At 33.6% G+C, this 15,328-nt stretch overlaps 1 protein-coding gene across 6 annotated transcripts in view; it reads left to right on the top strand.

The window, feature by feature from the left end:
• The window catches only part of TTBK2 (tau tubulin kinase 2), a 75,164-nt gene that overhangs the window by 33,177 nt on the left and 26,659 nt on the right, over nucleotides 1-15,328 (top strand). For all 6 annotated transcript variants that reach the window (XM_086891774.1, XM_086891771.1, XM_086891775.1 and 3 more), the window contains exons 6-7: nucleotides 650-754; nucleotides 14,794-14,859. In XM_086891774.1, the coding sequence (XP_086747900.1) occupies nucleotides 650-754; nucleotides 14,794-14,859 (171 nt within the window). The remainder of the gene's footprint in view (nucleotides 1-649; nucleotides 755-14,793; nucleotides 14,860-15,328) is intronic.

Below are 15,328 nucleotides of genomic sequence, written 5' to 3'. Positions count from 1 at the left end.
AAAAAATAAGCAAATCTTTGTGTTTTCTAATGGATGCAAATATGGTTGGTTATATCTGACATATAAGGAAACAGCTAAGTTTCCTGTCAGCTGAATGATGCTTACATAAAACTTCCAACATAAAACTTCTGTACATTAGAAAAATTTCATTTACATCACTTCTTCCTAGCAACTTATTATAAAACTTGTATTCTCACTGACCAATCCCCATTTAATAGGAAAAAGGCATAGAGGCAGTGAATGTCAAGTGGAATAGGTGAGAAAGAATTAGCTGGAGCTAGCTGTGCTTTGTGCTGAACTTAAATCTTGAAATCCGTGGTTGTTTGTTTTCCTTGTGACCAATTAGTCAATGCTGAAATTCTGTGAGTAGGTGACATGACTGGAAAATTAATATATTCTAAGTGATAAAGTAAGCTGACAGTGTCTTTTGACAGTATAGGCCACTGTTCAGATATGCTAAGTTGGATGCTTGCTTTTCTTAACAGTGTTTTTTTCAAATTTATTGGGAATTCAGTAGAAGTGAAAACATGTAAGGAAGGATAGAGAAATAGAATATGAATTTCTGTTTGTGTTATTGCATTAATATGTGAACATATTGAAACCTGTGTGTATTAATCTATTATCTGTCTGTATTTTTTTTCCTTCCTAGTCAAACTTCGCAATGGGACGTTTTCCAAGCACCTGTAGGAAGTGTTTCATGCTGGATTTTGGCTTAGCTCGGCAATTTACTAACTCATGTGGGGATGTCAGACCAGTAAGACTTTTTTCACAGTTGAAATCCGAATTCTTTAATGTGGTAGTATGTTGTCTTTTCTTCTGGAGACTTGTGGGAGTTGCCTTGAACTGGTGTTTTAAGCTTGACAAACACCATCCCAGATCAGAAATGCCATGTGATTTATTAATAGTGTTAAAAGACTGTCAGTAGGGAATGGGTCAGGTTTCTGGTTTTTGGCTTGAGACAGAGGTGTGCATCTAAGATATTTTAGGATAATCTGTCATTTGTTTTGGAAAATCAAGTGATATATAGGTCTTCATTAAATATCAGAATGATATCAGAGCTGAATTTCACTTGCTATTTTATATTGCATTTGAAAAAACACAAAAACACAACAACAACAACAACAAAAAACTGAGATAATGTAAAAGTCAGACACTAAAGTGAATATATATAATCTGAAAGAGAAAGTCTGAATAATTAAAACAGTGATAGGATACTAATTATATAAGAGGACATTAAATAAGTCTAGTTACTGTATTGCCAGTGCAATGCAATCTGAAGAAGATTGGTCATCAAAGCTTATCAATGAAGAAATCACCATTTTAAGCAAGTAGAGACTCCCTAATTCACTGGTGGCCAGTTAGTTTTGTTAATTTAAAAGTTTCAAAATTAGCAAGTCAGAGCCATTGTACATGGTGATGTTTAAAAGAAACGTTTTCTTTATTAAGTTAGTTTAGTTTAGATTTTGATGGCAGTACCAAATAATGTACTAGTCCATACTGTATAGCATATTTATAAATATGACATAAATTGAGTGGTAGAAGCCATCTCAACAGGATTTTCACTCTTATTTTGCCTGAGAAGCTGGGAGGGTGGCGGATTCTTGTGTGCAGATTATGAGGTATGTGAATTAGTAAGGTAAATTAATGAGGCTCTGCTGTGTCTAGCTGAAAGGCTGGACACTGCAATGAAAACAAAGAACAGGGGAGACCAACAGAGTGCCTGCTACTGTTGAAAAGGTGAATTAAACATTTTAAGTACTTTTTTTTTTTTTGTTAATTCTCAGTATTGTTGTGTTCTGTATGTTTGGCTGCTTATAATGTTTCTTGAACTGACATCTAATTCCCAACATTCTCTATATATACACACCAAAGGTAACATTTTCAGAAAAACTAAATGATAACAGAAAATTCAATATTTTTGATATTCTTTCTTTTGTAAAAACTACCTCTCTCATTTTGTTGTTTATTTTTTGCAGTGCCCTACAATGTAACTGAAGTAATTCTTCAGTTGAAATTGTTTAGAAGTTTTTTTCACTGTAATCAATATTTGGAGAGTGCAGTGATGGTGGGGAAAAAGATAGTGGTTTTGTTTGTATACAAATGGTTAGTTAGTTAGAAATGGTTCTTGTATAGTGAGCAGCCAAACTGTTTGCCTTGCTTACTAATAGAATTCATTAATATTTTCATTAAATGTGTTATGTACTTCTCTTTAAGGCTGTCCTAATAAGCTTCATTAGCTTTCTTCTGCAGATACTGCATGTAATGTAGGACAATATAAAAGCATGTTCTCCAAAAACACAATACTCTCTTCATAAAAACATAGTTAAGGTTAGCTTCTTGTAACCCTAGTTCATGTGAACTACTGCTGCAAGATGCACTGATTTTACTTAACTGAGAGACACAGTTCAGACGTGAAACAGTTAGCTCTTGAGAGTCATCAGTTAGATTTTCTTGATTTGTTAACTTGGAGGCCTAGACAGTGATGTGTTGTTTGGGTCATCCATTCTGTCTGACTCAAACTTTGAAAACCAAGAATGGTATGGAGTTAGAGCAGAGGAGTTCAATGAGCTTTTAAAAGTGGACATGAATTGCTGTAAACATAGAAACAGGTTTTGTGTTTGTAAAACCTAGTATCAAGTTTCTTTATTCTTCCTGATTTCCCTGGTACTTCTGTCGTTGCTCTTTTTGCTTTTTAACAGAATCTTTTCACACACTGCAGCTGAAATAGCCTTTTATAGTCTCTCTCTAGAACTACAGAATTTCCTCATCCAAAAATATCAGTACTCTTTTTCAGAAAAAAGTGAAATAGTACATCTCCAGGATATAGTAGCTGTCTTTTTTCTCTTTCCCCCTCTTCCCTACAAAGGGAATGCAGTACTCTAACCTCATTTTTACACATCCACTGTGTAGGTAGTAATTTGTAATAAAGTTGGTGAAAAGGGAAAAAATTGGTTATAATACAACTGTTAGAAAAGGACTAATCCTTTTTGGTATTCCATAATCATTATCTGGACTGTAATTTAGAGTTTAGCATTTTTCTTACAGGAAGATATTGTCTCTCTTAATAAAGAGGGGTAAAAGGTCATTTCAGGTAATTACAGGAAGAAGTATTTTGAGGGACAATTTTACATAATGAAAATGTGTTCAAGCTTTATTGGTCTTCCCCAAAGTCTGAGCATACTATCAAAAGGAATGCCTTTATTGCTTATCTGAAGGATCTAGGGATTTTACATTCTCTTGGGTTATTCAGTTAGCAGAGACAATTTCCCACTTGTTCCAGACATTGGCCTTAAAATTAATTGGTTATAGTTGCAGTTTTCTTCTTCTAGTATCATTTTACTACAGTGGTCTATGTGAATCTTCAAAACTGAAAGAAAAACATGTTAACATAAAACATAAAGCAAAAACAAAGCTTTGCACACTTTCATGCTACAGAAAGTTCTCTCTCAGAATTACTGCTGTAAAATAAAATATTTTTAACTGCTAATTTTGACATGGATTCATTTTACCAAAGTTGTCCTATCTTCCAGCTGTCTGAATGACTATGCTTGTGAGGAGCTGACTTCAGGGAGAGAGGGATATGTGTGTAGTATTCGGTAATAAGATATTTGTAAAATGTATAAACATGTTGAAGAGAGTAGTGAAGACCTGCAGTTTATTAAGTTTTGTGATCTGACACCTTTACCTGGCTAAAAGTTAAAAATCAGAAACAAACATTTATTGCATTTTGTAGGTTTGTGAAAGATGAATGAAAGGTAATGGCTTTTGATACTAAATTCTATATGGTGGGGACAATGCTAGGATGCAGGTATTTGGAGTACATGCAGAATCAAATTATAGAATGGAAGTTGATAAGGAACCACTAATTAGTGGGAGGAGCCTTCTCTGGGGATGGAAAAAATCGGAAGAGAGAAAATTGAATGTGGACGTAGGATGTTAAAAGAAGGAAGGGTGAAACACAGGCAAGCAAATAAATTCTTGGAGAGAGGAAGCCAATAAATGAATTAATGGTGTAGATAAGAATTGATTACTGCAAAGCTGGGTAATTAGAATTTAATTGTAGGGATACTCTAATCACCAAGCAAATACATATAGCAGGATGCAAATTTAGTGTATTTATGAGATTCATAGTCTGCTATTTATTGTTTTTTGAGGATGTAGTATGTTTTTGCTATTGTCTTAGAGATAGCTGAAGAAAGTGTTAGCATCTTTTTGTTTTTTAATGGAGACAAAGAATAAATTGTTCTTTTTGAATGTAAACCTTACTTCATGCAGCCATCAATTTCCATGTCTCTGTTTACATGGTAAAAATGGAAAGTGAAGGTGTCAGCTGTGGTACAGAAATAGAAAACCTTGAGGGACAAAATGCGAAGGACATTTGCATTCTTAACATCATCAGTACTGCAGCCAGCTCTTAGGCAGTTGTCATCACTCCTGTTTTAAAGTGAACCTTAACCACAACTGCTTTTTGAGCTACTATTAAATGTAATACAAAGAAAGCAAATTAAAAAAAAACAACACTCGTCTTTGCTGTTAAAAAATTGAACTTAAAAAAATAATTTTAGGTCATAGTTCTTTAAAAATCCATAATTAATCCATTGCATATTATCACAGGCCTGAGTTTTGTGGTCTTTTATTTATGTGGATTTCAAATTATAAATAACTGAATTTTGATTGTTTTACAAAGAAGGTAGTATAATGTATATAGCTGAGGTGACAAAGCTAGGGAGTAACAGAATTAAAAACCTACCCATAAGAAAATGGCATTTAGATAAAACCTTTTCATCTAAAACATCAGTGTTTTTTTACTCAGTATACAGGTCTCACTGACTGGCAGCCGAAAGAATTGTTCAGATTAACACCCAGTCCCCTGAATCTGATGATTTGGACTCAGCAAAGATAATTGAAGGAGAAAATTCCCTTTTGCCCAATTTGATACTTCATTTGGAATGTGGGATTCCTTTATTGAGAGTATCGTGACTAGTGGGTTGAAATGCGTTCAGAGGAGACTGTATTCAAAGGAGAATGTTTTGTTTGTGGTAATTGTTGTATTTTTGATAATAAAGGCTTTTTAGGTCAAGGGGAGAGCTATGACTGCATTCCCCCATCTCTCCACCTTTCTCCTGCTCTTCCCAGTGACTAGATTTTAGGTCATTCCTCAGTGGTTTAAATAAAATGAAGAGCTTCATCAGAGTTCTCATTGTCATAAGACATTTTAGCATGACCTTAATTTCAAGTGTCTAAATTTTAGTATATTTATTTGAGAACAAGTAAAAAATATCAAAATTACATTCTTGTAACATTAAGTAGGTTTAAAGTATTCTACAGTATTTACTTACTCTGAAAATTAACAGAAATTTTCAAATCCAAAGGCAGCAGAGTATCCACAAAATTTTCTGAGGCATTACTCATGCTCTTTACTGGTGAACTGTCAGTAACAAAAATTGTCTTTGACTTCTGCTAAAGCAGAGGATACACCAGCTGCTGTACAGTCTGACCCTTAGAAAAATGCTGTGAAAGCAATTGTGAATGCAGATGTCTAGATTTTTTTATTGTCTAGGACAGCAGTTACAAATCTGATCACATCAAACAATGCACATATTATTCCATATCAGGTATTTCTGTACAAATCAGCTAAGTGCTACTTGTCTTTCTTCAGTGCCCTCAGGTTCTGAGGATTTTCCAGTAAATGAGATTTTATCTTCAAGTTTCACTTTAAGGTACAGATGGTGTCCTAGAAATGTAGCTTAAAAAGCTGAATTCTTAAAAAAAAAAGAAAAAAAAAAGAAACCACAAAATCAAAACAAACAAGAACCAATAAAATAATTAAACACCCCCTACCCCAAACAAACAAATAAACAAACAACCCAAAACAATCCTGCACAGAATACTTCACAAGAATGTGTTAGTAGATAACAAAACAGAGTATTATTTGCATTTTGAAAGTGTTGGAAGTCTGTTTTACTTCAATTACATACAGAGACAGAAGGTATAAATTTCTTGTATACTCGTATTTTCATTTGTTGTTTTTTTTTTCACTTGTGAAAATTTGGGAATGTTTATGCATTTGAATTGCATGATGTTTCTTTTAGTAAGATTCTGGGTTATCTAGATTGCTGAAGAAGGAGAATACTTCCATGTTATTCTGCCTTACCTCCTGTCATCTTGGCAGAAGAATTACAGATTGTTAATTTCTGTATTTGGAAGAGATCATTGTTTTTATGGTGCTGAAATAGTGAAAGCTATGTCCATTAAATGCTTTTTATGATGGGAAAAAGGAGTTGGGATAGTTTTAAGAACTAAAGGAGCAAAGTGAAGCTACACAATTGTAAACAAAATGGTCACTGAAAATCTTTTGTCTTCTTTGAAAGCCATTCGGACCCGTGGACTGCTCAAAGATGGATTACTTATACATTCTCAATCTTCTTTTCAAGTAGATGCTATTACAGCAAACATTGATACAATTTCAAGAATTAAGACTCAGAAGTGGTTCACAGATAGTGTGGACTAAAGCTGGTGCAGGTTTTTTTGTTTGCCCCAGTGGCCCTCATGATTTAGAATTTTTGCTGGTAACTACTGAATCCCTTGACTGTGTGAATTTATTATAAGTAAGAGTCTGTATATTGGAAGTTGTTCAAGGATAGTTACTGAACATGACATTCAGAATAAAATTGGGAATAAAATGAGGCCACCCATTAAATTTAAAGGATTGGCAGCACCTCAGTCATCTCCAGAAAACTGTGAAATGGATCTGGTTTTGGTTTCAGGTAAAGAGCACTAAGATACACTGTTTCTTCAGCAGTTTCTTGACACACCTCTGAGTGACACAGGTTAAAGCAAAGTCCAAGGACAACTAGGACATGTTTATGACTACAGTATTAAATGACAGTGGATTTAATGGAAAATAATTAAATAGTACAGAAAATTTCCAGGGAACTGTTTGATATCTTAGGGCACCATATCATGCATATAATAAATAAGTGGCTAAAATACGTTAACTGTTCTAAACATACCTGACTAAAACTGTTGAAAGCCCTGTGCTGCAGGGTAATGATCCATGTAATTTTGTTAAATGTACTGTTTAGATGCTCTTTCATCCTGTTGAGAAGCATTTTGTTGCTGGCATTTACCTTATGCTATCTCTTCTCAGTAATGGCCTCTCAGTGCTGAACAGTACATTACAGAGGGATATGATTAGTTGAAGATTACACATGTGGACCTAAACTAGTAACAGAGTATTTTTTTTTCCTCTTGAAATATTTTTCATTTTCCTCAGGACTTTTTGGAAAACGTTAATAAGTTTCTGTGTAATAGTCCTCTGAGGCTTTTACACATGGATATACATCAGAGGAGACTTTTTATAAGTTGTCTCTTAAAGGGAATACACCATTAGCTTACAACATAATTGTTTGGAACAAGGAAGTGACAAAAAATTACTCTTCCTCCTCAGCAATTGCATGGAAGCTATGCATGATGTATTGGACACTGCTGCACCAATGCTTATAAAGCGAAGACCTGTGTGTGCTGAAATTTGGCATTAGAATTTTCTAGGATCAAATGTCTGTAACTGTGCAATCCTAAAATAATTTTTTTATTAGTTTCTTCACTGTTTGTCTAACAAAGGCATAAAGTGATGAGAAGAAGCACTGAACACAGAATTGTACAATGGTTTGGGTTGAAAGGGACCTTAAAGATTGCCTGGCTCCCACTCCCTTGCCTTGACCAGGTTGCTCAAGACATATCCAACATGGACTTTCAAACACTTCCAGTGATGGGGCATCTACAGCCTCTCTGGACAACCCATTCCAGTGCTCCACCACCCTCTGAGAAAATAATTTCTTCCTAAAAAAGCAAAAATGTGTCCAATTTTTCATTGTTACCAGATTTCTGAAGACATAGGACAGGGTATCTTAACCGTGTATTTTGAGATCAGTTTTTTTAACAGCCCCCTCTCTTTGTTTCTCTTCATCACTTCACATGAAGATGGCACAGCTGGGATTATAAAGCATTAAAAATACATAGTACATTTGTAGTGAACTCCCTATAAATCAGCAGAAAAGCACAGAATAAACAAGAAATCATAAACAGATATTTAAAAAATTTAATGTGTACATCTTTGAATTTATTTGAATAATGCTGTTGCATTGATTTTGTGTCTTGTTATTGGCAAAATCAGTTGCGTTATTATGGCACAAATAAATGTAAAATAAAAAGCAATAGAACTGTATGTGTATAATGCAGCTGACAAATAGAATGCAGTAAGCTCCAGAAAACAGTTGCAAACTATTTTCTCTGTTTTGTTTCTAAGAGAAAAATATTTGTTAATAAATAAATAATAAAAATAAATATTAATTTTTTTAAAATAAATAATGATTCAAAACTAGGAAGAGAGAACTGGACTAATTTTTTTGAAATCTGACCGTTGCCTCATATGATAGTCTGCTTCTGCCATTCCATGTCTATTAAATTAAATTTTGCGCATTTTGCTACTGGAGAAAAATAAATTTTCTAAGGAACAAATATTTTAAAATTATATTAGCAGCTTTTCTTCACTAAAAGTGCATCAGTCAAACTACACCACATATACTTTTGGAAATAGGTGAGGTTTGCAAGATTTTCTTCAAAATTCTGAATTCTAAGCATTTGATAGTAAATAGCTTTTTAAAAAGTGGACTACTTAAGAAAAAAAATCTTGTTTTAGTAAATGGAGTTCTGTTGAAGTGTCTAAGATGAATTATTACAGCATTATATCTTTATAAATTTCAGTTCTGTAGAAAATAAGTTATTGTATAATATCACAGTCATTCAATACAAGCTGTAAAAAATAAAATCATTCTTTAATAGGCTATACATACCCTTCAATTTTCTCTTTCATGTCCTCTAAGTCAGCAAACACCAGAGCCAATTTTTTTTTTTGTTTTAATACCAGGAGAAACTGTAGAAGTTTTAGATTTTTATGTCAAAATGTCCTACACGAAAATGGTTATTTGTTGAAGGGATTAAGTCAAGACCCCTTTGTTTAATTGGTTTATAAGCAGTGTGCATGAATTGAAAGAATTGTGACAGTCATTTGAGGTTCCATTTCTGAATTAATAATGCTTTTATAAGGAAGAGATAGGAGTCAGTTTGATGAGGTTTTTGGAGACATTATTTTTAACAGATTAAAATAACTGTTAGACTGTTGGACTTCAAAGGTTTTTTAGGTAATGCATAGCTGTGATAACACCTACCAGTGGCAGACCTGTGCAGCTGTAATGATACAGCAGTGTTACACCTACCAGTGTATCATTAATTATTGTCTGCTAAAACCTCCTTCAAGGACACAGAGGGAGATTATTAAGGGTACAAGCGTATATGTATATGTATATGTATATGTATATGTATATGTATATGTATATGTATATGTTTTGAAACATCTCAGTGGAATAATCGTGGAATTAAATAGTTAAATCAAAAACTTAAGAAAATCATGTCTGGTTATATCTGAGAGGAAGATTCTTTAGGACCTGGAGTTTGGGGTTTTGGGGTAAAAAATAAAACCAAATACACCATATCCAGCCTGAAGAAATGTTTTGATTAGTAGCTGAGATATGAAAAACGATGATGATAAAATACTTTGTTAGGGTATATTGGTTTTTTTCTCCTTTCCTGTTGTGTGTGGAACACTGGTATCACATTCAAGCAGTCATTAAACAATTTAATTTAGAAATTTAAATTAGACATGCTGGAAAGTGCTTATAGATGTTCTATATTTTGATTCAGTAGTTCCTTTATTTTCTACAGAGCTAATAGATGCTCAAGGGAATGGGCTGTAACAGCCTTATTAAAAAAAAGAAAAATAATTTTTCTAGTGATATTTGATCTTATTTTTTAAAGGAATTATTCTATGAATGGTGAAACTTACCATTTTTCTATTGTTTTGTGTTCTTCCCTTATGCCCTCCAAATTTTTTAGTGTTTTCATCTTCATACTACAGCTTACCTTTCTGATCAGTACCTAGTTGCACTTTTGAGGCTGGGCTTGTATTTACATGCCATCTAAAATCAATGCTGGTTGACCAGCTGATTGATGTCCCTTAAGATGAATATGAGCCATTTAAATTGAATTTTAACTATCTGTCTCTGTGTCAGTGTACTAATTTGGGTTCTGTCTTCAATAACCAATTTTCATTAAATTTTCAGGAACTGAAAGTCTTTGAGGGCTGTCCTATTTGTTTGAAATTAAAAGCTGTTGTGGTGGAAAGAGAAATGGTTTGGTCCAGTAAAATTCATTTTCTGGTGAAAATAGAAGCAAACAAAAATCAAACCAGAAACTCTGGTTTCCAGTTCTGTCTGAGCTATGAGCTAAATTCTCTGCTGAATTATGAAAAAATATTTTTAATCATTTAAAAGAAGGAAAATGTGTTATTTTATTGTTGTGGTTCAACCTCAGCTGGCAACCAAGTACCACAAGTAGCCATTTGCTCATTTTCCCCACCCCATCTCCTGCCCCTGTAGGATAGGGAAGAAAACTGGAAAGAAGGTACATTTATGTACATTAGCTTTCTTGAGACTTTTTGCTTTCCATCCATAGTTGAAATAAGCCTACTACTGAAACAGTCTACTTCTGGATTTATGCAACTCTTTAATATATGGTATTACCATTTTAAACACTAAATTATATGTGTACAAAACATAAAAGGATTAAGGTCTCCATTCTCCAGTCTTCTAAGTGCAGAACAACTGTAAAATTTTTACTTACAGAGATAAATAAAACAATATTCTGCTCTGTGGGGAAATTATTTGCCAGAAAGTAGCTGGTTCATATAGATAGTCTTCCTCTTAAAATAATCTCTGTTTCAGCTTCTCAAATAAGAGGAAGAAGAAAGATTGTGCAGGGCAAAGCAAACATACACGTGGAAGACTTATCCTGTGTGATTTTTTATTGCAGTAAGTTTAGGTTTGTGACAGACATTAGTAGGTTGTTACCCCCTTCAGCCCACCAGACTTTTTCTCTGCTCATAAATCAGCTTCAGAATGACTTCAGTTTTACCTGGTGTAGTCTTTAGCAAGTACTACATTGGCTGAGTACTCCAGACTGAAAACTGTAGCTCAGGAGATGTTTTGTATATCAAATACTGCTGGCTTAGAGATGGTGTTGCTTTTTATAGCACATGCTGTAGGAGATAAATTTTCATTTGTCACTACATGTCTGTTAGAACTCACAATAGCGAAATTTAATTGTATTGTTAGTTGTTAACTTACCTTGTTACTCAGCTTCTGCTGGAACTAGGTAGTGTAGGATCAGAGAGCTGCAGTCCGTTTTTGGAAATCACATTTGTTTAGGTAGATCTGAGTACAAGTAATATGTCATACTGACAGCTAGTAGGGGAGGGGATGATGGAGAGTTCCAAGTGCAAATACTCTGTGTCTGATATGGATTTTAAGACAGCTGAAAGTGTGGGTTTGAAGAGCTGTATATGCAGTGAAAATCTATTGAAATCTGTAATATATTGTAATGGCAATTGTATTTCAGCTGCTTGATCTTTCCCTATTCAAGTGATACTTGAAATTTTCATTTGTTTTAGACTGGTGCTAGGCATTACGTTAGACTGCAAAGTCTATTATGTTCAAAAGGGAAGGATTGGAATGTGAATTGTTGAAGCTATGAAAAAGGGTTTCAAAGAATTAGAAGTGTGTGTAGTTCCCATCATGGAAATATATTTCTGGTGGAATTTGAACTAGGAAATTGTCCTTTTCAAGGGGAAATATGAAAAAGGAGAATTCTATCTTTAGCGAAGGAGAATAGGGGTAACGTAAGTGGTTGCTTCTCTATGCGTCCCCTATGGCTTTTGAACCCTACTCTTGAGGCAGCACTACTGGCTTCTTAGTGCAAAACCTAGACACCTAGGAATACTCAGTCATGGTCTGATTGATTGGGAGCACCATGGTGTGTCTCAGATATAACGTGAAGAAACAGAATTGATTTATTTTTTAATGTTGATTTTCTAGTTTCCATGACTGCAGTAATAAATTAATTTTTTTGCTCTGTGTAACCTTTCCAGTGTTTCCCAGAGCAATAAACCCAGAGCATTTATCTAGAGACACTGAACTGAGCTAAGGAGAGTGATTTGCCTCCTCCACAGCCACTCCAAAAAAGCAGCATTCATAGGTTTGTAAGCATAGTGTCTCCCCAGAGTCTGAAAGCTGTGTGCTTAGTGGAAATAGTTCACTTTGCTAGGAACTGCTAATTTCCTGCATTTACTTTATCTGAGACATTGCCAAGTGTTTCCAGGGCAGCGGCACCTCCAAAGGAAACTGATGTTACATTAAAAAACTACCTTTATAAGTAGAAAAATTCACTGTAGTCACTGGATCTGCTTAATTCATCCGCATGTATCTTAATTTTTTTTTTTTTTAACTTAAATTTGAAGGATTTGGTATTTTTCCTTTCCTACATGAGACATTGTGAGATACATGAAGAGTTCTAAAACAGTTTCAGAAATTATGCAAATGCTCAGAAGTCTTAAGTTCTGTTCTGAATTGGGCAAACTTGATTTGACCTACAGTGCATCACTCATGTCAAGACAGACATGGTAGAATTATTTTATTATTGCTGTGTGGCATTATAATACTGGTATTGAATAGTGAGCAGCTGCTTGACTAAAAGGTATTTTATTGAATCTTGAAATATAACAGAGTGACATATGCATTTTCTTCAGACTGTAGAAACTATACTTTAAGACAAGAGTGACAGGCTTTACATGTTCTTGCTGAAATAAAGAATTCAGAATTCATTTCATTATAAGCTCATAGAGAGAAACAGTATTTTTTTTTTTTCTTTTTTTCTTTTTTTCTTTTTTCCTTTTCCTTCCCATCCAGGTGATTCTCAGTTAACTGAAATCATGTTAGGGCAAATAAAGATGGCTGTGACTTTAACATTCAAAAGTATTTGAATTGGTACACAATGAATTTCCTCATATGGACATTTCTTCCCCAGGACAGAAGTGGAATAGGTCAGATTTTTAGTTTTTGTAAACTGAATGGGATAATTTAGTTTTCATGACACTTCTTAGTCTTTTTCTCTTGCTTTATCCAGAAATTGAAGCATTTCTGTCCTAGTTATCAAGTAGAAGTTGAAAATGTGATACTAGATATGAAAGTGGAATTTCATCCTAGGTTTCATATTTTCCATTAGTCTCAGAAGAACTGAAATATTTAACTAAGTAAAACTGAATGTAGTCCTTCCTTTTAAACATTCATGCCAGAGGCAAAAGACTAAAAACACATTTAGTTTCATCTTCTGAAGCTATATGCTCTTGAGATTTATGGAATTTGTATTTTCAACTGTTTTTAAAGTTAAGCTCTCAGTTCCCTCCTGAAAAGTACTATTCATTAAACTACATATTTTTTTAAATTTATCTGTGTTTTGATTGCCTTGGCAGTAATGCTATATTACTCTTAGTTGGATGATTTACCAACCTGCAGCACTACAAAGGAGATTTATGTGCTTCTTTAAAAAAAATTGTTTCTCCTGAAATTTAGCAGTTTCAAAGCATTTTGAGCTATTCTTTTTCTAATTGCATGGTATTGTGAAATTTCTGCAACTACAGTGTTATGTTTCATTTCAGGGTAATGTTCAGTGTGGAATATGATATACTTATAAAATTAAAGATAAGGCAGACAAACAGTTAAATCTGTCCTGCCTGAACATGAAATGTGTTCTGAGCACTATTTAAAATGTATGATGATGTGCAAAGTCTAAGATCTATGGAATATCATCTGATAACCTCTTCATATTAAGAACATCCTAGAAATATTCTCTGCCTTAACTAACACTTGTTCAGCTCTTATTGTACTACTCTAGCAGACATTGATTATATGGGCTGTTGAATCCTTTTTTAAAGATGTTGCTGCATAATCCTGGTGGATTCTATCATTAGATTTATGGACAGTAATATCAGCTCCTGATTTATTTAAATGATATCTCTGTATAGCATCTGTTGGTGGATAAGAAAAAAATTATACGTGAGATATATATAGACAGAGGTGGAAGTGATTTATCTTAATAAGATGTCAATGTATTGTGCTTATCTTCGTGTGTATATCAAACCAGACTTTTCAATGTATTGTGCAAACTTTTAAAAAAAACTTTATAATTGTCTTGGCGAGCAGACAGATCACCAATACCTCTCTAAGTACAAATCAGAGTTGAGTTAGATAATTCAAATTTCTTATGTTCATTGTTAGAAGAAACAAAAATAACAAATTGATTGGGAAGATAAGACTGCATAAAAGAAAGCAAATTTAATAGTCCTGGCAGTTTCGTCTATATATAATGGTTAATTAAGAGGGTAGCATGGATTGGATATGTCTCTTAGGCAAAGTAATAATATCACATTATTATTGATTAAAAAAACCTATGTAAATGCCACTAATTATGACTGTCATAAATTATATAATTCTTTCTGTAATATTATTATTTGAATAAAAGAAGAATGGGAAAATACATTCTCTGATTATAAACATCAATTGACTGATGTTCACAAGATATCTAGAGTATCAGGGAAGAAATTCTGGTTTTCAGAAACTGGAAAAGAAAGAAACAGTTTAAATTGGTGTCTCCAGTGCGGCCTTTGCTATTTATTGGTCAGCCAATTAGTGCCCACTTGAATTTCCACTAAGAATTTGTAGAAGCACAGTAAACTGAAATGAAGTCTCAAAAGAAATGTGTTGTGGCTCTCTTTGTAGATGCCAAGTTAAGTAGTCAGAGGGTTTATTTCTGACAATAAGAATCTTTTCTATTCTCTGACAGCCACGAGCTGTTGCAGGTTTTCGAGGAACGGTACGATATGCATCAATCAACGCTCACAGAAACAGAGTGAGTATCACAATCTGGATCAAAACCATCTCATGTAGCTGGAAGCAGTCAGTCACACAGTTACTCTTTTTTTGTATTCTTATCTGTGCATTTATTATGTTAAAATTAATAGCTATGAATTTTGTGAAAGGATAATGTAATTTATAGTAGTTGAGGATAAAAAAGTTATTGTACAAAAATAGTGATTCTGATACTTATATTTGGTGTTCAATTGTATTGAAAGTTAATAAGTTAAAAAAGTGAAGCTACTGAGTTTTATGAGGCACATAATGCCCAGTATGTTGTCTTAACATCATACTCTAAAGAAATCTGAATAAACAGAGATTTGCAATGCTATTTAAATACACTTCAATTTTATTTTATTTCTCTCTGTCTTTTGTGGAAATTTACTTGTATGTTTCTCCTTAAAATAGCTGCTGGATTTAATTAACTTGTTTTTCAGCATAGGTTATATTAAATTTTACATAAT

Source organism: Cyanistes caeruleus, chromosome 6 (assembly GCF_971803275.1).
Source record: "Cyanistes caeruleus chromosome 6, bCyaCae1.hap1.1, whole genome shotgun sequence".
NCBI classification, from domain to species: Eukaryota; Metazoa; Chordata; class Aves; order Passeriformes; family Paridae; genus Cyanistes; species Cyanistes caeruleus.
This window is presented reverse-complemented; position numbering and strand designations above follow the sequence as displayed.